At 54.1% G+C, this 23,669-nt stretch overlaps 1 protein-coding gene across 3 annotated transcripts in view; it reads left to right on the forward strand.

Annotated features, from left to right (window-relative positions):
• The window catches only part of LOC142923252 (uncharacterized), a 43,090-nt gene that overhangs the window by 12,809 nt on the left and 6,612 nt on the right, over positions 1-23,669 (forward strand). For 2 of the 3 annotated variants that reach the window (XR_012940643.1, XM_076064252.1), the window contains one exon: positions 21,829-21,924. Coding sequence is in view for 1 of the 3 variants with exons in the window: in XM_076064252.1 (XP_075920367.1) it covers positions 21,829-21,924 (96 nt within the window). In the remaining 2 variants the exon portion in view is untranslated. The remainder of the gene's footprint in view (positions 1-21,828; positions 21,925-23,669) is intronic. The other variant, XR_012940644.1, reaches the window with a different exon arrangement.

Here is a 23,669-nt window from a genome sequence, read left to right on the forward strand (position 1 = left end):
TCTGTCTCACCACGTGTCTCTCTGTCTCACCACGTGTCTCTCTGTCTCACCACGTGTCTCTCTGTCTCACCACGTGTCTCTCTGTCTCACCACGTGTCTCTCTGTCTCACCACGTGTCTCACTCACTCACCACGTGTCTCACTGTCTCACCACGTGTCTCTCTGTCTCACCACGTGTCTCTCTGTCTCACCACGTGTCTCTCTCACTCACCACGTGTCTCTCTGTCTCACCACGTGTCTCTCTGTCTCACCACGTGTCTCTCTGTCTCACCACGTGTCTCTCTGTCTCACCACGTGTCTCACTCACTCACCACGTGTCTCTCTGTCTCACCACGTGTCTCACTCACTCACCACGTGTCTCACTGTCTCACCACGTGTCTCTCTGTCTCACCACGTGTCTCACTCACTCACCACGTGTCTCTCTGTCTCACCACGTGTCTCTCTGTCTCACCACGTGTCTCTCTGTCTCACCACGTGTCTCTCTGTCTCACCACGTGTCTCTCTGTCTCACCACGTGTCTCTCTCACTCACCACGTGTCTCACTGTCTCAACACGTGTCTCTCTGCCTCACCACGTGTCTCACTGTCTCACCACGTGTCTCTCTGTCTCACCACGTGTCTCTCTGTCTCACCACGTGTCTCTCTGTCTCACCACGTGTCTCACTGTCTCACCACGTGTCTCTCTGTCTCACCACGTGTCTCTCTGTCTCACCACGTGTCTCTCTGTCTCACCACGTGTCTCTCACTCACTCACCACGTGTCTCTCTGTCTCACCACGTGTCTCTCTGTCTCACCACGTGTCTCTCTGTCTCACCACGTGTCTCTCTGTCTCACCACGTGTCTCTCTTGTCTCACCACGTGTCTCTCTGTCTCACCACGTGTCTCTCTGTCTCACCACGTGTCTCACTCACTCACCACGTGTCTCTCTGTCTCACCACGTGTCTCACTCACTCACCACGTGTCTCTCTGTCTCACCACGTGTCTCACTGTCTCACCACGTGTCTCTCTGTCTCACCACGTGTCTCATTCACTCACCACGTGTCTCTCTGTCTCATCACGTGTCTCTCTGTCTCACCACGTGTCTCTCTGTCTCACCACGTGTCTCTCTGTCTCACCACGTGTCTCACTCACCACGTGTCTCTCTGTCTCACCACGTGTCTCTCTGTCTCACCACGTGTCTCAATCACCACGTGTCTCTCTGTCTCACCACGTGTCTCTCTGTCTCACCACGTGTCTCTCTGTCTCACCACGTGTCTCTCTGTCTCACCACGTGTCTCTCTGTCTCACCACTTGTCTCTCTCACTCACCACGTGTCTCTCTGTCTCACCATGTGTCTCACTCACTCACCACGTGTCTCACTGTCTCACCACGTGTCTTTCTGTCTCACCACGTGTCTCTCTGTCTCACCTCGTGTCTCACTCACTCACCACGTGTCTCTCTGTCTCACCACGTGTCTCTCTGTCTCACCACTTGTCTCTCTCACTCACCACGTGTCTCTCTGTCTCACCATGTGTCTCACTCACTCACCACGTGTCTCACTGTCTCACCACGTGTCTTTCTGTCTCACCACGTGTCTCTCTGTCTCACCTCGTGTCTCACTCACTCACCACGTGTCTCTCTGTCTCACCACGTGTCTCTCTGTCTCACCACTTGTCTCTCTCACTCACCACGTGTCTCTCTGTCTCACCATGTGTCTCACTCACTCACCACGTGTCTCACTGTCTCACCACGTGTCTCTCTGTCTCACCACGTGTCTCTCTGTCTCACCACGTGTCTCTCTGTCTCACCACGTGTCTCACTGTCTCACCACGTGTCTCTCTGTCTCACCACGTGTCTCACTCACTCACCACGTGTCTCTCTGTCTCACCACGTGTCTCTCTGTCTCACCACGTGTCTCTCTGTCTCACCACGTGTCTCACTGTCTCACCACTTGTCTCTCTCACTCACCACGTGTCTCTCTGTCTCACCACGTGTCTCTCTGTCTCACCACGTGTCTCTCTGTCTCACCACGTGTCTCACTCACTCACCACGTGTCTCTCTGTCTCACCACGTGTCTCTCTGTCTCACCACGTGTCTCTCTGTCTCACCACGTGTCTCTCTGTCTCACCACGTGTCTCTCTGTCTCACCATGTGTCTCTCTGTCTCACCACGTGTCTCACTCACTCACCACGTGTCTCTCTGTCTCACCACGTGTCTCACTGTCTCACCACGTGTCTCACTGTCTCACCACGTGTCTCTCTGTCTCACCACGTGTCTCTCTGTCTCACCACGTGTCTCTCTCTCTCACCACGTGTCTCTCTGTCTCACCACGTGTCTCACTCACTCACCACGTGTCTCACTCACTCACCACGTGTCTCTCTGTCTCACCACGTGTCTCACTCACTCACCACATGTCTCTCTGTCTCACCACGTGTCTCACCACGTGTCTCACTCACTCACCACGTGTCTCTCTGTCTCACCACGTGTCTCACTCACTCACCACGTGTCTCTCTGTCTCACCACGTGTCTCACCACGTGTCTCACTCACTCACCACGTGTCTCACTGTCTCACCACGTGTCTCACTGTCTCACCACTTGTCTCTCTGTCTCACCACGTGTCTCTCTGTCTCACCACGTGTCTCTCTCACTCACCACGTGTCTCTCTGTCTCACCACGTGTCTCTCTGTCTCACCACGTGTCTCTCTGTCTCACCACGTGTCTCACTCACTCACCACGTGTCTCTCTGTCTCACCACGTGTCTCTCTGTATCACCACGTGTCTCACTCACTCACCACGTGTCTCTCTGTCTCACCACGTGTCTCACTGTCTCACCACGTGTCTCACCACGTGTCTCTCTGTCTCACCACGTGTCTCTCTGTCTCACCACGTGTCTCACTCACTCACCACGTGTCTCTCTGTCTCACCAAGTGTCTCTCTGTCTCACCACGTGTCTCTCTGTCTCACCACGTGTCTCTCTGACTCACCACGTGTCTCACTCACTCACCACGTGTCTCTCTGTCTCACCACGTGTCTCTCTGTCTCACCACGTGTCTCACTGTCTCACCACGTGTCTCTCTGTCTCACCACGTGTCTCTCTGTCTCACCACGTGTCTCTCTGTCTCACCACGTGTCTCTCTGTCTCACCACGTGTCTCTCTGTCTCACCACGTGTCTCTCTGTCTCACCACGTGTCTCTCTGTCTCACCACGTGTCTCACTCACCACGTGTCTCACTGTCTCACCACGTGTCTCTCTATCTCACCACGTGTCTCTCTGTCTCACCACGTGTCTCTCTGTCTCACCACGTGTCTCTCTGTCTCACCACGTGTCTCACTCACTCACCACGTGTCTCACTCACTCACCACGTGTCTCACTCACCACGTGTCTCTCTGTCTCACCACGTGTCTCTCTGTCTCACCACGTGTCTCTCTGTCTCACCACGTGTCTCACTCACTCACCACGTGTCTCACTGTCTCACCACGTGTCTCTCTGTCTCACCACGTGTCTCACTGTCTCACCACGTGTCTCTCTGTCTCACCACGTGTCTCTCTGTCTCACCACGTGTCTCTCTGTCTCACCACGTGTCTCTCTGTCTCACCACGTGTCTCTCTGTCTCACCACGTGTCTCACTGTCTCACCACGTGTCTCTCTGTCTCACCACGTGTCTCTCTGTCTCACCACGTGTCTCACTCACTCACCATGTGTCTCACTGTCTCACCACGTGTCTCTCTGTCTCACCACGTGTCTCACTGTCTCACCACGTGTCTCACTGTCTCACCACGTGTCTCTCTGTCTCACCACGTGTCTCTCTGTCTCACCACGTGACTCACTCACTCACCACGTGTCTCTCTGTCTCACCACGTGTCTCTCTGTCTCACCACGTGTCTCTCTGTCTCACCACGTGTCTCTCTGTCTCACCACGTGTCTCTCTGTCTCACCACGTGTCTCTCTGTCTCACCACGTGTCTCTCTGTCTCACCACGTGTCTCTCTGTCTCACCACGTGTCTCACTCACTCACCACGTGTCTCTCTGTCTCACCACGTGTCTCACCACGTGTCTCTCTGTCTCACCACGTGTCTCTCTGTCTCACCACGTGTCTCACCACGTGTCTCTCTGTCTCACCACGTGTCTCTCTGTCTCACCACGTGTCTCACCACGTGTCTCTCTGTCTCACCACGTGTCTCTCTGTCTCACCACTTGTCTCTCTGTCTCACCACGTGTCTCTCTGTCTCACCACGTGTCTCACTCACTCACCACGTGTCTCTCTGTCTCACCACGTGTCTCTCTCTCACTCACCACGTGTCTCACTGTCTCACCACGTGTCTCTCTGTCTCACCACGTGTCTCTCTGTCTCACCACGTGTCTCTCTGTCTCACCACGTGTCTCTCTGTCTCACCACGTGTCTCTCTGTCTCACCACGTGTCTCACTCACTCACCACGTGTCTCTCTGTCTCACCACGTGTCTCTCTGTCTCACCACGTGTCTCTCTGTCTCACCACGTGTCTCTCACTCACCACGTGTCTCTCTGTCTCACCACTTGTCTCTCTGTCTCACCACGTGTCTCACTGTCTCACCACGTGTCTCTCTCTCACTCACCACGTGTCTCACTGTCTCACCACGTGTCTCACTCACTCACCACGTGTCTCTCTGTCTCACCACGTGTCTCTCTGTCTCACCACGTGTCTCTCTGTCTCACCACGTGTCTCTCTGTCTCACCACGTGTCTCACTCACTCACCACGTGTCTCTCTGTCTCACCACGTGTCTCACTCACTCACCACGTGTCTCTCTGTCTCACCACGTGTCTCTCTGTCTCACCACGTGTCTCTCTGTCTCATCACGTGTCTCTCTGTCTCACCACGTGTCTCTCTGTCTCACCACGTGTCTCACTCACTCACCACGTGTCTCTCTGTCTCACCACGTGTCTCACTCACTCACCACGTGTCTCTCTGTCTCACCACGTGTCTCTCTGTCTCACCACGTGTCTCTCTGTCTCACCACGTGTCTCACTGTCTCACCACGTGTCTCTCTGTCTCACCACGTGTCTCTCTGTCTCACCACGTGTCTCACTCACTCACCACGTGTCTCACTCACTCACCACGTGTCTCTCTGTCTCACCACGTGTCTCACTCACTCACCACGTGTCTCTCTGTCTCACCACGTGTCTCTCTGTCTCACCACGTGTCTCTCTGTCTCACCACGTGTCTCTCTGTCTCACCACGTGTCTCTCTGTCTCACCACGTGTCTCTCTGTCTCACCACGTGTCTCACTCACTCACCACGTGTCTCTCTGTCTCACCACGTGTCTCACTCACTCACCACGTGTCTCTCTGTCTCACCACGTGTCTCACTCACTCACCACGTGTCTCTCTGTCTCACCACGTGTCTCTCTGTCTCACCACGTGTCTCACTGTCTCTCTCACCACGTGTCTCACTCACCACGTGTCTCACTCACTCACCACGTGTCTCTCTGTCTCACCACGTGTCTCTCTGTCTCACCACGTGTCTCTCTCACTCACCACGTGTCTCTCTGTCTCACCACGTGTCTCTCTGTCTCACCACGTGTCTCTCTGTCTCACCACGTGTCTCACTCACTCACCACGTGTCTCACTCACCACGTGTCTCTCTGTCTCACCAAGTGTCTCTCTGTCTCACCACGTGTCTCTCTGTCTCACCACGTGTCTCACTCACTCACCACGTGTCTCTCTGTCTCACCACGTGTCTCTCTGTCTCACCACGTGTCTCTCTGTCTCACTCACCACGTGTCTCACTGTCTCACCACGTGTCTCTCTGTCTCACCACGTGTCTCTCTGTCTCACCACGTGTCTCTCTGTCTCACCACGTGTCTCTCTGTCTCACCACGTGTCTCTCTGTCTCACCACGTGTCTCACTGTCTCACCACGTGTCTCTCTGTCTCACCACGTGTCTCACTGACTCACCACGTGTCTCTCTGTCTCACCACGTGTCTCTCTGTCTCACCACGTGTCTCTCTGTCTCACCACGTGTCTCACTCACTCACCACGTGTCTCTCTGTCTCACCACGTGTCTCTCTGTCTCACCACGTGTCTCACTCACTCACCACGTGTCTCTCTGTCTCACCACGTGTCTCTCTGTCTCACCACGTGTCTCTCTGTCTCACCACGTGTCTCTCTGTCTCACCACGTGTCTCTCTGTCTCACCACGTGTCTCTCTGTCTCACCACTTGTCTCTCTGTCTCACCACGTGTCTCTCTGTCTCACCACGTGTCTCTCACTCACTCACCACGTGTCTCTCTGTCTCACCACGTGTCTCTCTGTCTCACCACGTGTCTCTCTGTCTCACCACGTGTCTCTCACTCACCACGTGTCTCTCTGTCTCACCACGTGTCTCTCTGTCTCACCACGTGTCTCTCTGTCTCACCACGTGTCTCACTCACTCACCACGTGTCTCTCTGTCTCACCACGTGTCTCTCTGTCTCACCACGTGTCTCACTGTCTCACCACGTGTCTCTCTGTCTCACCACGTGTCTCACTGTCTCACCACGTGTCTCACTCACTCACCACGTGTCTCTCTGTCTCACCACGTGTCTCTCTGTCTCACCACGTGTCTCTCTGTCTCACCACGTGTCTCTCTGTCTCACCACGTGTCTCACTGTCTCACCACGTGTCTCTCTGTCTCACCACGTGTCTCTCTGTCTCACCACGTGTCTCTCTGTCTCACCACGTGTCTCTCTGTCTCACCACGTGTCTCTCTGTCTCACCACGTGTCTCTCTGTCTCACCACGTGTCTCTCTGTCTCACCACGTGTCTCTCTGTCTCACGACTTGTCTCTCTGTCTCACCACGTGTCTCTCTGTCTCACCACGTGTCTCTCTGTCTCACCACGTGTCTCACTCACTCACCACGTGTCTCTCTGTCTCACCACGTGTCTCTCTGTCTCACCACGTGTCTCTCTGTCTCACCACGTGTCTCTCTGTCTCACCACGTGTCTCACTCACTCACCACGTGTCTCTCTGTCTCACCACGTGTCTCACTCACTCACCACGTGTCTCTCTGTCTCACCACGTGTCTCACTGTCTCACCACGTGTCTCTCTGTCTCACCACGTGTCTCTCTGTCTCACCACGTGTCTCTCTGTCTCACCACGTGTCTCACTGTCTCACCACGTGTCTCTCTCACTCACCACGTGTCTCTCTGTCTCACCACGTGTCTCACTCACTCACCACGTGTCTCACTCACTCACCACGTGTCTCTCTGTCTCACCACGTGTCTCTCTGTCTCACCACGTGTCTCTCTGTCTCACCACGTGTCTCTCTGTCTCACCACGTGTCTCACTGTCTCACCACGTGTCTCTCTGTCTCACCACGTGTCTCTCTCTCACTCACCACGTGTCTCTCTGTCTCACCACGTGTCTCTCTGTCTCACCACGTGTCTCTCTGTCTCACCACGTGTCTCACTCACTCACCACGTGTCTCTCTGTCTCACCACGTGTCTCTCTGTCTCACCACGTGTCTCTCTCTCACCACGTGTCTCTCTGTCTCACCAAGTGTCTCACTGTCTCACCACGTGTCTCTCTGTCTCACCACGTGTCTCTCTGTCTCACCACGTGTCTCACTGTCTCACCACGTGTCTCTCTGTCTCACCACGTGTCTCTCTGTCTCACCACGTGTCTCTCTGTCTCACCACGTGTCTCTCTCACTCACCACGTGTCTCTCTGTCTCACCACGTGTCTCTCTGTCTCACCACGTGTCTCTCTGTCTCACCACGTGTCTCACTCACTCACCACGTGTCTCTCTGTCTCACCACGTGTCTCACTGTCTCACCACGTGTCTCACTGTCTCACCACGTGTCTCTCTGTCTCACCACGTGTCTCTCTGTCTCACCACGTGTCTCTCTGTCTCACCACGTGTCTCTCTGTCTCACCACGTGTCTCTCTCACTCACCACGTGTCTCTCTGTCTCACCACGTGTCTCTCTGTCTCACCACGTGTCTCTCTGTCTCACCACGTGTCTCACTGTCTCACCACGTGTCTCTCTGTCTCACCACGTGTCTCACTGTCTCACCACGTGTCTCTCTGTCTCACCACGTGTCTCTCTCACTCACCACGTGTCTCTCTGTCTCACCACGTGTCTCTCTGTCTCACCACGTGTCTCTCTGTCTCACCACGTGTCTCTCTGTCTCACCACGTGTCTCACTGTCTCACCACGTGTCTCTCTGTCTCACCACGTGTCTCACTGTCTCACCACGTGTCTCACTGTCTCACCACGTGTCTCTCTGTCTCACCACGTGTCTCTCTGTCTCACCACGTGTCTCTCTGTCTCACCACGTGTCTCTCTGTCTCACCACGTGTCTCTCTGTCTCACCACGTGTCTCACTGTCTCACCACGTGTCTCACTCACTCACCACGTGTCTCTCTGTCTCACCACGTGTCTCACTGTCTCACCACGTGTCTCTCTGTCACACCACGTGTCTCTCTGTCTCACCACGTGTCTCTCTGTCTCACCACGTGTCTCACTCACTCACCACGTGTCTCTTTGTCTCACCACGTGTCTCTCTGTCTCACCACGTATCTCACCACGTGTCTCACTGTCTCACCACGTGTCTCTCTGTCTCACCACGTGTCTCTCTGTCTCACCACGTGTCTCTCTGTCTCACCACGTGTCTCACTCACTCACCACGTGTCTCTCTGTCTCACCACGTGTCTCTCTGTCTCACCACGTGTCTCTCTGTCTCACCACGTGTCTCTCTGTCTCACCACGTGTCTCTCTGTCTCACCACATGTCTCTCTTTCTCACCACGTGTCTCTCTGTCTCACCACGTGTCTCTCTGTCTCACCACGTGTCTCTCTCTCACTCACCACGTGTCTCTCTGTCTCACCACGTGTCTCTCTGTCTCACCACGTGTCTCACTGTCTCACCACGTGTCTCTCTGTCTCACCACGTGTCTCACTGTCTCACCACGTGTCTCTCTGTCTCACCACGTGTCTCTCTGTCTCACCACGTGTCTCACTGTCTCACCACGTGTCTCACTGTCTCACCACGTGTCTCTCTGTCTCACCACGTGTCTCTCTGTCTCACCACGTGTCTCTCTGTCTCACCACGTGTCTCACTCACTCACCACGTGTCTCACTCACTCACCACGTGTCTCTCTGTCTCACCACTTGTCTCTCTGTCTCACCACGTGTCTCACCCACTCACCACGTGTCTCTCTGTCTCACCACGTGTCTCTCTGTCTCACCACGTGTCTCACTGTCTCACCACGTGTCTCTCTCTGTCACCACGTGTCTCTCTGTCTCACCACGTGTCTCTCTGTCTCACCACGTGTCTCACTGTCTCACCACGTGTCTCTCTCTGTCACCACGTGTCTCTCTGTCTCACCACGTGTCTCTCTGTCTCACCACGTGTCTCTCTGTCTCACCACGTGTCTCACTGTCTCACCACGTGTCTCTCTGTCTCACCACGTGTCTCTCTGTCTCACTACGTGTCTCTCTGTCTCACCACGTGTCTCTCTGTCTCACCACGTGTCTCACTCACTCACCACGTGTCTCTCTGTCTCACCACGTGTCTCACTGTCTCACCACGTGTCTCTCTGTCTCACCACGTGTCTCACTCACTCACCACGTGTCTCTCTGTCTCACCACGTGTCTCTCTCTGTCACCACGTGTCTCTCTGTCTCACCACGTGTCTCTCTGTCTCACCACGTGTCTCTCTGTCTCACCACGTGTCTCTCTGTCTCACCACGTGTCTCACTCACTCACCACGTGTCTCTCTGTCTCACCACGTGTCTCACTGTCTCACCACGTGTCTCTCTGTCTCACCACGTGTCTCTCTGTCTCACCACGTGTCTCTCTCACTCACCACGTGTCTCTCTGTCTCACCACGTGTCTCTCTGTCTCACCACGTGTCTCTCTGTCTCACCACGTGTCTCTCTTGTCTCACCACGTGTCTCTCTGTCTCACCACGTGTCTCTCTGTCTCACCACGTGTCTCTCTGTCTCACCACGTGTCTCACTCACTCACCACGTGTCTCTCTGTCTCACCACGTGTCTCACTCACTCACCACGTGTCTCTCTGTCTCACCACGTGTCTCACTCACTCACCACGTGTCTCTCTGTCTCACCACGTGTCTCACCACGTGTCTCTCTGTCTCACCACGTGTCTCTCTGTCTCACCACGTGTCTCTCTGTCTCACCACGTGTCTCACTGTCTCACCACGTGTCTCTCTGTCTCACCAGGTGTCTCTCTGTCTCACCACGTGTCTCTCTGTCTCACCACGTGTCTCACTCACTCACCACGTGTCTCTCTGTCTCACCACGTGTCTCTCTGTCTCACCACGTGTCTCTCTGTCTCACCACGTGTCTCTCTGTCTCACCACGTGTCTCTCTGTCTCACCACGTGTCTCACTCACTCACCACGTGTCTCTCTGTCTCACCACGTGTCTCTCTGTCTCACCACGTGTCTCTCTGTCTCACCACGTGTCTCACTGTCTCACCACGTGTCTCTCTGTCTCACCACGTGTCTCTATGTCTCACCACGTGTCTCTCTGTCTCACCACGTGTCTCTCTGTCTCACCACGTGTCTCTCTGTCTCACCACGTGTCTCACTGTCTCACCACGTGTCTCTCTGTCTCACCACGTGTCTCTCTGTCTCACCACGTGTCTCTCTTGTCTCACCACGTGTCTCTCTGTCTCACCACGTGTCTCTCTGTCTCACCACGTGTCTCTCTGTCTCACCACGTGTCTCTCTCACTCACCACGTGTCTCTCTGTCTCACCACGTGTCTCTCTCTGTCTCACCACGTGTCTCTCTGTCTCACCACGTGTCTCTCTGTCTCACTCACCACGTGTCTCTCTGTCTCACCACGTGTCTCTCTGTCTCACCACGTGTCTCTCTGTCTCACCACGTGTCTCTCTGTCTCACCACGTGTCTCTCTGTCTCACCACGTGTCTCTCTGTCTCACCACGTGTCTCTCTCACTCACCACGTGTCTCACTCACTCACCACGTGTCTCTCTGTCTCACCACGTGTCTCTCTGTCTCACCACGTGTCTCTCTGTCTCACCACGTGTCTCTCTGTCTCACCACGTGTCTCACTCACTCACCACGTGTCTCTCTGTCTCACCACGTGTCTCACTCACTCACCACGTGTCTCTCTGTCTCACCACGTGTCTCTGTGTCTCACTACGTGTCTCTCTGTCTCACCACGTGTCTCACTCACTCACCACGTGTCTCTCTGTCTCACCACGTGTCTCTCTGTCTCACCACGTGTCTCTCTGTCTCACCACGTGTCTCACTGTCTCACCACGTGTCTCTCTGTCTCACCACGTGTCTCTCTGTCTCACCACGTGTCTCACTCACTCACCACGTGTCTCTCTGTCTCACCACGTGTCTCTCTGTCTCACCACGTGTCTCTCTGTCTCACCACGTGTCTCTCTGTCTCACCACGTGTCTCACTCACTCACCACGTGTCTCTCTGTCTCACCACGTGTCTCTCTGTCTCACCACGTGTCTCACTCACTCACCACGTGTCTCTCTGTATCACCACGTGTCTCACTCACTCACCACGTGTCTCTTTGTCTCACCACGTGTCTCTCTGTCTCACCACGTGTCTCACTCACCACGTGTCTCTCTGTCTCACCACGTGTCTCTCTGTCTCACCACGTGTCTCTCTGTCTCACCACGTGTCTCTCCGTCTCACCACGTGTCTCTCTGTCTCACCACGTGTCTCTCTGTCTCACCACGTGTCTCTCTGTCTCACCACGTGTCTCTCTGTCTCACCACGTGTCTCACTCACTCACCACGTGTCTCTCTGTCTCACCACGTGTCTCTCTGTCTCACCACGTGTCTCTCTGTCTCACCACGTGTCTCACTCGCTCACCACGTGTCTCACCACGTGTCTCTCTGTCTCACCACGTGTCTCTCTGTCTCACCACGTGTCTCTCTGTCTCACCACGTGTCTCACTGTCTCACCACGTGTCTCTCTGTCTCACCACGTGTCTCTCTGTCTCACCACGTGTCTCTCTGTCTCACCACGTGTCTCACTGTCTCACCACGTGTCTCACTCACTCACCACGTGTCTCACTCACCACGTGTCTCTCTGTCTCACCACGTGTCTCTCTGTCTCACCACGTGTCTCTCTCACTCACCACGTGTCTCTCTCACTCACCACGTGTCTCTCTGTCTCACTCACCACTTGTCTCACTCACTCACCACGTGTCTCTCTGTCTCACCACGTGTCTCTCTGTCTCACCACGTGTCTCTCTCTCACCACGTGTCTCTCTGTCTCACCACGTGTCTCACTCACTCACCACGTGTCTCTCTGTCTCACCACGTGTCTCACCACGTGTCTCTCTGTCTCACCACGTGTCTCTCTGTCTCACCACGTGTCTCACTGTCTCACTCACCACGTGTCTCTCTGTCTCACCACGTGTCTCTCTGTCTCACCACGTGTCTCTCTGTCTCACCACGTGTCTCTCTGTCTCACCACGTGTCTCTCTGTCTCACCACGTGTCTCTCTGTCTCACCACGTGTCTCACTGTCTCACCACGTGTCTCTCTGTCTCACCACGTGTCTCTCTGTCTCACCACTTGTCTCTCTGTCTCACCACTTGTCTCTCTGTCTCACCACGTGTCTCTCTGTCTCACCACGTGTCTCTCTGTCTCACCACGTGTCTCTCTGTCTCACCACGTGTCTCTCTGTCTCACCACGTGTCTCACTCACTCACCACGTGTCTCTCTGTCTCACCACGTGTCTCTATGTCTCACCACGTGTCTCACTCACTCACCACGTGTCTCTCTGTCTCACCACGTGTCTCTCTGTCTCACCACGTGTCTCACTGTCTCACCACGTGTCTCTCTGTCTCACCACGTGTCTCTCTGTCTCACCTCGTGTCTCTCTGTCTCACCACGTGTCTCTCTGTCTCACCACGTGTCTCTCTGTCTCACCACGTGTCTCTCTGTCTCACCACGTGTCTCTCTCACTCACCACGTGTCTCTCTGTCTCACCACGTGTCTCTCTGTCTCACCACGTGTCTCACTCACTCACCACGTGTCTCTCTGTCTCACCACGTGTCTCTCTGTCTCACCACGTGTCTCTCTCACTCACCACGTGTCTCTCTGTCTCACCACGTGTCTCTCTGTCTCACCACGTGTCTCTCTCACTCACCACGTGTCTCTCTGTCTCACCTCGTGTCTCTCTGTCTCACCACGTGTCTCTCTGTCTCACCACGTGTCTCTCTGTCTCACCACGTGTCTCTCTGTCTCACCACGTGTCTCTCACTGTCTAACCACGTGTCTCTCTGTCTCACCACGTGTCTCTCTGTCTCACCACGTGTCTCTCTGTCTCACCACGTGTCTCTCTGTCTCACCACGTGTCTCTCTGTCTCACCACGTGTCTCTCTCTCACTCACCACGTGTCTCACTGTCTCACCACGTGTCTCACTCACTCACCACGTGTCTCACTCACTCACCACGTGTCTCACTCACTCACCACGTGTCTCTCTGTCTCACCACGTGTCTCTCTGTCTCACCACGTGTCTCTCTGTCTCACCACGTGTCTCTCTGTCTCACCACGTGTCTCTCTGTCTCACCACGTGTCTCACTCACTCACCACGTGTCTCTCTGTCTCACCACGTGTCTCACTCACTCACCACGTGTCTCTTTGTCTCACCACGTGTCTCTCTGTCTCACCACGTGTCTCTCTGTCTCACCACGTGTCTCACTCACCACGTGTCTCTCTGTCTCACCACGTGTCTCACTGTCTCACCACGTGTCTCTCTCTCACTCACCACGTGTCTCTCTGTCACACCACGTGTCTCTCTGTCTCACCACGTGTCTCTCTGTCTCACCACGTGTCTCTCTGTCTCACCACGTGTCTCTCTGTCTCACCACGTGTCTCTCTCACTCACCACGCGTCTCTCTGTCTCACCACGTGTCTCACTCACTCACCACGTGTCTCTCTGTCTCACCACGTGTCTCTCTGTCTCACCACGTGTCTCTCTGTCTCACCACGTGTCTCACTGTCTCACCACGTGTCTCTCTGTCTCACCATGTGTCTCTCTGTCTCACCACGTGTCTCTCTGTCTCACCACGTGTCTCACTCACTCACCACGTGTCTCACTCACTCACCACGTGTCTCTCTGTCTCACCACGTGTCTCTCTGTCTCACTCACCACGTGTCTCTCTGTCTCACCACGTGTCTCTCTGTCTTACCACGTGTCTCTCTGTCTCACCACGTGTCTCGCTGTCTCACCACGTGTCTCTCTGTCTCACCACGTGTCTCTCTGTCTCACCACGTGTCTCACTCACCACGTGTCTCTCTGTCTCACCACGTGTCTCTCTGTCTCACCACGTGTCTCACTGTCTCACCACGTGTCTCACTCACTCACCACGTGTCTCACTGTCTCACCACGTGTCTCTCTGTCTCACCACGTGTCTCTCTGTCTCACCACGTGTCTCTCTGTCTCACCACGTGTCTCACTGTCTCACCACGTGTCTCTCTGTCTCACCACGTGTCTCACTGTCTCACCACGTGTCTCTCTGTCTCACCACGTGTCTCTCTGTCTCACCACGTGTCTCACTGTCTCACCACGTGTCTCTCTCACTCACCACGTGTCTCTCTGTCTCACCACGTGTCTCACTCACTCACCACGTGTCTCTCTGTCTCACCACGTGTCTCTCTGTCTCACCACGTGTCTCTCTGTCTCACCACGTGTCTCTCTGTCTCACCACGTGTCTCTCTCACTCACCACGTGTCTCTCTGTCTCACCACGTGTCTCTCTGTCTCACCACGTGTCTCTCTGTCTCACCACGTGTCTCACTCACTCACCACCTGTCTCTCTGTCTCACCACGTGTCTCACTGTCTCACCACGTGTCTCTCTGTCTCACCACGTGTCTCACTGTCTCACCACGTGTCTCTCTGTCTCACCACGTGTCTCTCTGTCTCACCACGTGTCTCTCTGTCTCACCACGTGTCTCTCTGTCTCACCACTTGTCTCTCTCTCACTCACCACGTGTCTCTCTGTCTCACCACTTGTCTCTCTGTCTCACCACGTGTCTCTCTGTCTCACCACGTGTCTCTCTGTCTCACCACGTGTCTCACTGTCTCACCACGTGTCTCTCTGTCTCACCACGTGTCTCACTCACTCACCACGTGTCTCACTGTCTCACCACGTGTCTCTCTGTCTCACCACGTGTCTCTCTGTCTCACCACGTGTCTCTCTGTCTCACCACGTGTCTCTCTCTCACTCACCACGTGTCTCTCTGTCTCACCACGTGTCTCACTGTCTCACCACGTGTCTCTCTGTCTCACCACGTGTCTCTCTGTCTCACCACTTGTCTCTCTCTCACTCACCACGTGTCTCTCTGTCTCACCACGTGTCTCACTCACTCACTACGTGTCTCTCTGTCTCACCACGTGTCTCACTCACTCACCACGTGTCTCACTCACTCACCACGTGTCTCTCTGTCTCACCACGTGTCTCACTGTCTCACCACGTGTCTCTCTGTCTCACCACGTGTCTCACTCACTCACTACGTGTCTCTCTGTCTCACCACGTGTCTCACTCACTCACCACGTGTCTCTCTGTCTCACCACGTGTCTCACTGTCTCACCACGTGTCTCTCTCACTCACCACGTGTCTCTCTGTCTCACCACGTGTCTCACTGTCTCACCACGTGTCTCACTGTCTCACCACGTGTCTCTCTGTCTCACCACGTGTCTCACTGTCTCACCACGTGTCTCTCTGTCTCACCACGTGTCTCTCTGTCTCACCACGTGTCTCTCTGTCTCACCACGTGTCTCTCTGTCTCACCACGTGTCTCTCTGTCTCACCACGTGTCTCTCTGTCTCTCCACGTGTCTCTCTGTCTCACCACGTGTCTCTCTGTCTCACCACGTGTCTCACTCACTCACCACGTGTCTCTCTGTCTCACCACGTGTCTCTCTGTCTCACCACGTGTCTCACTGTCTCACCACGTGTCTCTCTGTCTCACCACGTGTCTCTCTGTCTCACCACGTGTCTCTCTGTCTCACCACGTGTCTCTCTGTCTCACCACGTGTCTCTCTGTCTCACCACGTGTCTCTCTGTCTCACCACGTGTCTCTCTGTCTCACCACGTGTCTCTCTGTCTCACCACGTGTCTCTCTGTCTCACCACGTGTCTCTCTGTCTCACCACGTGTCTCACTCACTCACCACGTGTCTCTCTGTCTCACCACGTGTCTCTCTCACTCACCACGTGTCTCTCTGTCTCACCACGTGTCTCTCTGTCTCACCACGTGTCTCTCTGTCTCACCACGTGTCTCTCTGTCTCACCACGTGTCTCACTCACTCACCACGTGTCTCTCTGTCTCACCACGTGTCTCTCTGTCTCACCACGTGTCTCTCTGTCTCACCACGTGTCTCTCTGTCTCACCACGTGTCTCTCTGTCTCATCACGTGTCTCACTGTCTCACCACGTGTCTCACTCACTCACCACGTGTCTCTCTGTCTCACCACGTGTCTCTCTGTCTCACCACGTGTCTCACTGTCTCACCACGTGTCTCTCTGTCTCACCACGTGTCTCACTGTCTCACCACGTGTCTCACTGTCTCACCACGTGTCTCTCTGTCTCACCACGTGTCTCACCACGTGTCTCTCTGTCTCACCACGTGTCTCACTCACTCACCACGTGTCTCTCTGTCTCACCACGTGTCTCTCTGTCTCACCACGTGTCTCTCTGTCTCACCACGTGTCTCACTCACTCACCACGTGTCTCTCTGTCTCACCACGTGTCTCTCTGTCTCACCACGTGTCTCACTCACTCACCCCGTGTCTCACTGTCTCACCACGTGTCTCTCTGTCTCACCACGTGTCTCACTCACTCACCACGTGTCTCACTGTCTCACCACGTGTCTCACTGTCTCACCACGTGTCTCTCTGTCTCACCACGTGTCTCGCTGTCTCACCACGTGTCTCTCTGTCTCACCACGTGTCTCTCTGTCTCACCACGTGTCTCTCTGTCTCACCACGTGTCTCTCTGTCTCACCACGTGTCTCACTCACTCACCACGTGTCTCTCTGTCTCACCAAGTGTCTCTCTGTCTCACCACGTGTCTATCTGTCTCACCACGTGTCTCTCTGTCTCACCACGTGTCTCACTGTCTCACCACGTGTCTCACTCACTCACCACGTGTCTCTCTGTCTCACCACGTGTCTCTCTGTCTCACCACGTGTCTATCTGTCTCACCACGTGTCTCTCTGTCTCACCACGTGTCTCACCACGTGTCTCTCTGTCTCACCACGTGTCTCTCTGTCTCACCACGTGTCTCTCTGTCTCACCACGTGTCTCTCTGTCTCACCACGTGTCTCTCTGTCTCACCACGTGTCTCACTCACTCACCACGTGTCTCTCTGTCTCACCAAGTGTCTCTCTGTCTCACCACGTGTCTATCTGTCTCACCACGTGTCTCTCTGTCTCACCACGTGTCTCACTGTCTCACCACATGTCTCTCTGTCTCACCACGTGTCTCTCTGTCTCACCACGTGTCTCTCTGTCTCACCACGTGTCTCACTCACTCACCACGTGTCTCTCTGTCTCACCACGTGTCTCACTCACTCACCACGTGTCTCTCTGTCTCACCACGTGTCTCTCTGTCTCACCACGTGTCTCTCTGTCTCACCACGTGTCTCTCTGTCTCACCACGTGTCTCTCTCACTCACCACGTGTCTCTCTGTCTCACCACGTGTCTCTCTGTCTCACCACGTGTCTCTCTGTCTCACCACGTGTCTCTCTGTCTAACCACGTGTCTCTCTGTCTCACCACGTGTCTCTCTGTCTCACCACGTGTCTCTCTGTCTCACCACGTGTCTCTCTGTCTCACCACGTGTCTCTCTGTCTCACCACGTGTCTCACTCACTCACCACGTGTCTCTCTGTCTCACCACGTGTCTCTCTGTCTCACCACGTGTCTCACTGTCTCACCACGTGTCTCTCTGTCTCACCACGTATCTCTCTGTCTCACCACGTGTCTCACTCACTCACCACGTGTCTCTCTGTCTCACCACGTGTCTCTCTGTCTCACCACGTGTCTCTCTGTCTCACCACGTGTCTCTCTGTCTCACCACGTGTCTCTCTCACTCACCACGTGTCTCACTCACTCACCACGTGTCTCTCTGTCTCACCACGTGTCTCACTCACTCACCACGTGTCTCTCTGTCTCACCACGTGTCTCTCTGTCTCACCACGTGTCTCACTGTCTCACCACGTGTCTCTCTGTCTCACCACGTGTCTCTCTGTCTCACCACGTGTCTCCCTGTCTCACCACGTGTCTCTCTGTCTCACCACGTGTCTCTCTGTCTCACCACGTGTCTCTCTCACTCACCACGTGTCTCTCTGTCTCACCACGTGTCTCACTCACTCACCACGTGTCTCACTCACTCACCACGTGTCTCTCTGTATCACCACGTGTCTCTCTGTCTCACCACGTGTCTCTCTGTCTCACCACGTGTCTCTCTCTCACTCACCACGTGTCTCTCTGTCTCACCACGTGTCTCTCTGTCTCACCACGTGTCTCTCTGTCTCACCACGTGTCTCACTCACTCACCACGTGTCTCTCTGTCTCACCACGTGTCTCTCTGTCTCACCACGTGTCTCACTGTCTCACCACGTGTCTCTCTGTCTCACCACGTGTCTCTCTGTCTCACCACGTGTCTCTCTGTCTCACCACGTGTCTCTCTGTCTCACCACGTGTCTCTCTGTCTCACCACGTGTCTCTCTGTCTCACCACGTGTCTCTCTGTCTCACCACGTGTCTCTCTGTCTCACCACGTGTCTCTCTGTCTCACCACGTGTCTCTCTGTCTCACCACGTGTCTCTCTGTCTCACCACGTGTCTCTCTGTCTCACCACATGTCTCTCTGTCTCACCACGTGTCTCTCTGTCTCACCACGTGTCTCTCTGTCTCACCACGTGTCTCACTCACTCACCACGTGTCTCTCTGTCTCACCACGTGTCTCACTCACTCACCACGTGTCTCTCTGTCTCACCACGTGTCTCTCTGTCTCACCACGTGTCTCTCTCACTCACCACGTGTCTCTCTGTCTCACCACGTGTCTCTCTGTCTCACCACGTGTCTCTCTGTCTCACCACGTGTCTCTCTGTCTAACCACGTGTCTCTCTGTCTCACCACGTGTCTCTCTGTCTCACCACGTGTCTCTCTGTCTCACCACGTGTCTCTCTGTCTCACCACGTGTCTCTCTGTCTCACCACGTGTCTCACTCACTCACCACGTGTCTCTCTGTCTCACCACGTGTCTCTCTGTCTCACCACGTGTCTCACTGTCTCACCACGTGTCTCTCTGTCTCACCACGTATCTCTCTGTCTCACCACGTGTCTCACTCACTCACCACGTGTCTCTCTGTCTCACCACGTGTCTCTCTGTCTCACCACGTGTCTCTCTGTCTCACCACGTGTCTCTCTGTCTCACCACGTGTCTCTCTCACTCACCACGTGTCTCACTCACTCACCACGTGTCTCTCTGTCTCACCACGTGTCTCACTCACTCACCACGTGTCTCACTCACTCACCACGTGTCTCTCTCACTCACCACGTGTCTCACTCACCACGTGTCTCACTCACTCACCACGTGTCTCTCTCACTCACCACGTGTCTCACTCACTCACCACGTGTCTCTCTGTCTCACCACGTGTCTCACTCACTCACCACGTGTCTCTCTCACTCACCACGTGTCTCACTCACTCACCACGTGTCTCTCTGTCTCACCACGTGTCTCTCTGTCTCACCACGTGTCTCTCTGTCTCACCACGTGTCTCTCTGTCTCACCACGTGTCTCTCTGTCTCACCACGTGTCTCTCTGTCTCACCACGTGTCTCACTCACTCACCACGTGTCTCTCTCTCACTCACCACGTGTCTCACTGTCTCACCACGTGTCTCACTCACTCACCACGTGTCTCTCTGTCTCACCACGTGTCTCACTGTCTCACCACGTGTCTCACTCACTCACCACGTGTCTCTCTGTCTCACCACGTGTCTCACTCACTCACCACGTGTCTCTCTGTCTCACCACGTGTCCCTCTGTCTCACCACGTGTCTCTGTGTCTCACCACGTGTCTCACTCACTCACCACGTGTCTCACTGTCTCACCACGTGTCTCTCTGTCTCACCACGTGTCTCTCTGTCTCACCACGTGTCTCTCTGTCTCACCACGTGTCTCTCTCACTCACCACGTGTCTCACTGTCTCACCACGTGTCTCTCTGTCTCACCACGTGTCTCACTGTCTCACCACGTGTCTCTCTGTCTCACCACGTGTCTCTCTGTCTCACCACGTGTCTCTCTGTCTCACCACGTGTCTCACTCACTCACCACGTGTCTCTCTGTCTCACCACGTGTCTCTCTGTCTCACCACGTGTCTCTCTGTCTCACCACGTGTCTCACTCACTCACCACGTGTCTCACTCACTCACCACGTGTCTCTCTGTCTCACCACGTGTCTCACTCACTCACCACGTGTCTCACTCACTCACCACGTGTCTCTCTGTCTCACCACGTGTCTCACTGTCTCACCACGTGTCTCTCTGTCTCACCACGTGTCTCTCTGTCTCTCTGTCTCACTCACCACGTGTCTCTCTGTCTCACCACGTGTCTCTCTGTCTCACCACGTGTCTCTCTGTCTCACCACGTGTCTCACTCACTCACCACGTGTCTCTCTGTCTCACTCACCACGTGTCTCTCTGTCTCACCACGTGTCTCTCTGTCTCACCACGTGTCTCTCTGTCTCACCACGTGTCTCACTCACTCACCACGTGTCTCTCTGTCTCACCACGTGTCTCTCTGTCTCACCACGTGTCTCTCTGTCTCACCACGTGTCTCTCTGTCTCACCACGTGTCTCTCTGTCTCACCACGTGTCTCACTGTCTCACCACGTGTCTCACTCACTCAACACGTGTCTCTCTGTCTCACCACGTGTCTCTCTGTCTCACCACGTGTCTCACTGTCTCACCACGTGTCTCACTGTCTCACCACGTGTCTCTCTGTCTCACCACGTGTCTCTCTGTCTCACCACGTGTCTCTCTGTCTCACCACGTGTCTCTCTGTCTCACCACGTGTCTCTCTCTCACTCACCACGTGTCTCTCTGTCTCACCACGTGTCTCTCTGTCTCACCACGTGTCTCTCTGTCTCACCACGTGTCTCTCTGTCTCACCACGTGTCTCTCTGTCTCACCACGTGTCTCTCTGTCTCACCACGTGTCTCTCTGTCTCACGACTTGTCTCTCTGTCTCACCACGTGTCTCTCTGTCTCACCACGTGTCTCACTCACTCACCACGTGTCTCTCTGTCTCACCACGTGTCTCTCTCTCTCACCACGTGTCTCTCTGTCTCACCACGTGTCTCTCTGTCTCACCACGTGTCTCTCTGTCTCACCACGTGTCTCACTGTCTCACCACGTGTCTCTCTGTCTCACCACGTGTCTCTCTGTCTCACCACGTGTCTCTCTCTCTCACCACGTGTCTCTCTGTCTCACCACGTGTCTCACTCACTCACCACGTGTCTCTCTGTCTCACCACGTGTCTCTCTGTCTCACCACGTGTCTCACTCACTCACCACGTGTCTCTCTGTCTCACCACGTGTCTCTCTGTCTCACCACTTGTCTCTCTGTCTCACCACCTGTCTCTCTGTCTCACCACGTGTCTCACTCGCTCACCACGTGTCTCACCACGTGTCTCTCTGTCTCACCACGTGTCTCTCTGTCTCTCCCCGTGTCTCTCTCTCGCCGTGTCTCTTTCTCTCTCCCCGTGTCTCACCCCGCGTGTCTCTCTCCCCGTGTCTCATCCCGCGTGTCTCTCTCCCCGTGTCTCACCCCGCGTGTCTCTCTCCGCTTGTGTCTCTCTACAGAAGAGCTTTGTCTGACTCCCGGCTTCCTGCAGGAATGGGCTCCGAGGTTCTCCGAACCTGGGAATCACAATTCTCAACTCGACCCAGTGCGGACCGGTAAGATCATGGCGATAGCGACACGTTAGAGGGTCTGTGTGTGTCTGTGTGTGTGTGTTAGTGTGTGTGTGTGTTAGTGTGTGTGTGTCTGTGTTAGTGTGTGTGTGTTAGTGTGTGTGTGTCTGTGTTAGTGTCTGTGTGTCTGTGTGAGTGTGTGTTAGTGTGTGTGTGTGTGTGTTATTGTGTGTGTGTGTTAGTGTGTGTGTCTGTGTGTTATTGTGTGTGTGTCTGTGTGTGTCTGTGTTAGTGTGTGTGTGTCTGTGTGTGTCTGTGTTAGTGTGTGTGTGTCTGTGTGTGTCTGTGTTAGTGTGTGTGTGTCACTGTGTGTGTCTGTGTGTGTGTCACTGTGTGTGTGTCACTGTGTCACTGTGTGTGTGTCACTGTGTGTGTGTCTGTGAGTGTGTGTGTCACTGTGTGTCTGTGTGTGTCTGTGTGTGTGTGTGTCTGTGTGTGTCTGTGTGTGTGTGTGTCTGTGTGTGTGTGTGTGTGTCACTGTGTGTGTCTGTGTCTGTGTGTCTGTGTTAGTGTGTGTGTCTGTGTGTGTCTGTGTGTTTGTGTGTGTTAGTGTGTGTCTGTGTGTGTGTGTTAGTGTGTGTTATTGTGTGTCTGTGTGTTATTGTGTGTCTGTGTTAGTGTGTGATAGTGTGTGTGTGTGTCTGTGTGTGTGTGTTAGTGTGTGTGTGTGTGTGTCTGTGTGTGTCTGTGTGTTATTGTGTGTGTGTGTCTGTGTTAGTGTGTGATAGTGTGTGTGTGTGTCTGTGTGTGTGATAGTGTGTGATAGTGTGTGTGTTAGTGTGTGATAGTGTGTGTGTGTGTGTCTGTGTGTGTGTCTGTGTGTGTGAGTGTGTGTGTGTTATTGTGTGTGTGAGTGTGTGATAGTGTGTGTGTGTGTGTGTTATTGTGTGTGTGAGTGTGTGATAGTGTGTGTGTGTGTTATTGTGTGTGTGTGTGTGTCTGTGTGTGTGTGTGTCTGTGTGTCTGTGTTAGTGTGTGTCTGTGTGTGTGTGTGTGATAGTGTGTGATAGTGTGTGTGTTAGTGTGTGTCTGTGTGTCTGTGTGTGTGTGTTAGTGTGTGTGTGTGTGTTATTGTTTGTGATAGTGTGTCTGTGTGTGTCTGTGTGTGTGTGTGTTAGTGTGTGTGTTAGTGTGTCTGTGTGTGTGTTAGTGTGTGTTAGTGTGTGTGTGTCTGTGTTAGTGTGTGATAGTGTGTGTGTGTGTGTCTGTGTGTGTGTCACTGTGTGTGTGTCTGTGTTAGTGTGTGATAGTGTGTGTGTTAGTGTGTGTGTGTGTCTGTGTGTGTGTGTTAGTGTGTGTGTTAGTGTGTGTGTTAGTGTGTGTGTGTCTGTGTGTGTCACTGTGTGTTATTGTGTGATAGTGTGTGATAGTGTGTGTGTGTTTGTGTGTGTCTGTGTGTGTGTTTGTGTGTGTCTGTGTGTTAGTGTGTGTCTGTGTGTGTCTGTGTGTCTGTGTCTGTGTGTGTGTGTCTGTGTGTGTCTGTGTTAGTGTGTGTGTGTGTCTGTGTGTGTGTGATAGTGTGTCTGTGTGTGTGTTATTGTGTGTGTGTGTTAGTGTGTGTGTGTGTGTGTGTCTGTGTGTGTGTGTGTGAGTGTGTGTGTGTGTCTGTGTGTGTGTGTTAGTGTGTGTGTTAGTGTGTCTGTGTGTGTGTGTGTCTGTGTTAGTGTGTGTGTGTCTGTGTGTTATTGTGTGTGTGTGTCTGTGTGTGTGTGTGTTAGTGTGTGTGTTAG

Source organism: Petromyzon marinus, unplaced genomic scaffold (assembly GCF_048934315.1).
Source record: "Petromyzon marinus isolate PM22_M1 ecotype Great Lakes invasive population unplaced genomic scaffold, UKy_Petmar_22M1.pri1.0 PM_Scaffold_36, whole genome shotgun sequence".
NCBI lineage: Eukaryota > Metazoa > Chordata > Hyperoartia > Petromyzontiformes > Petromyzontidae > Petromyzon > Petromyzon marinus.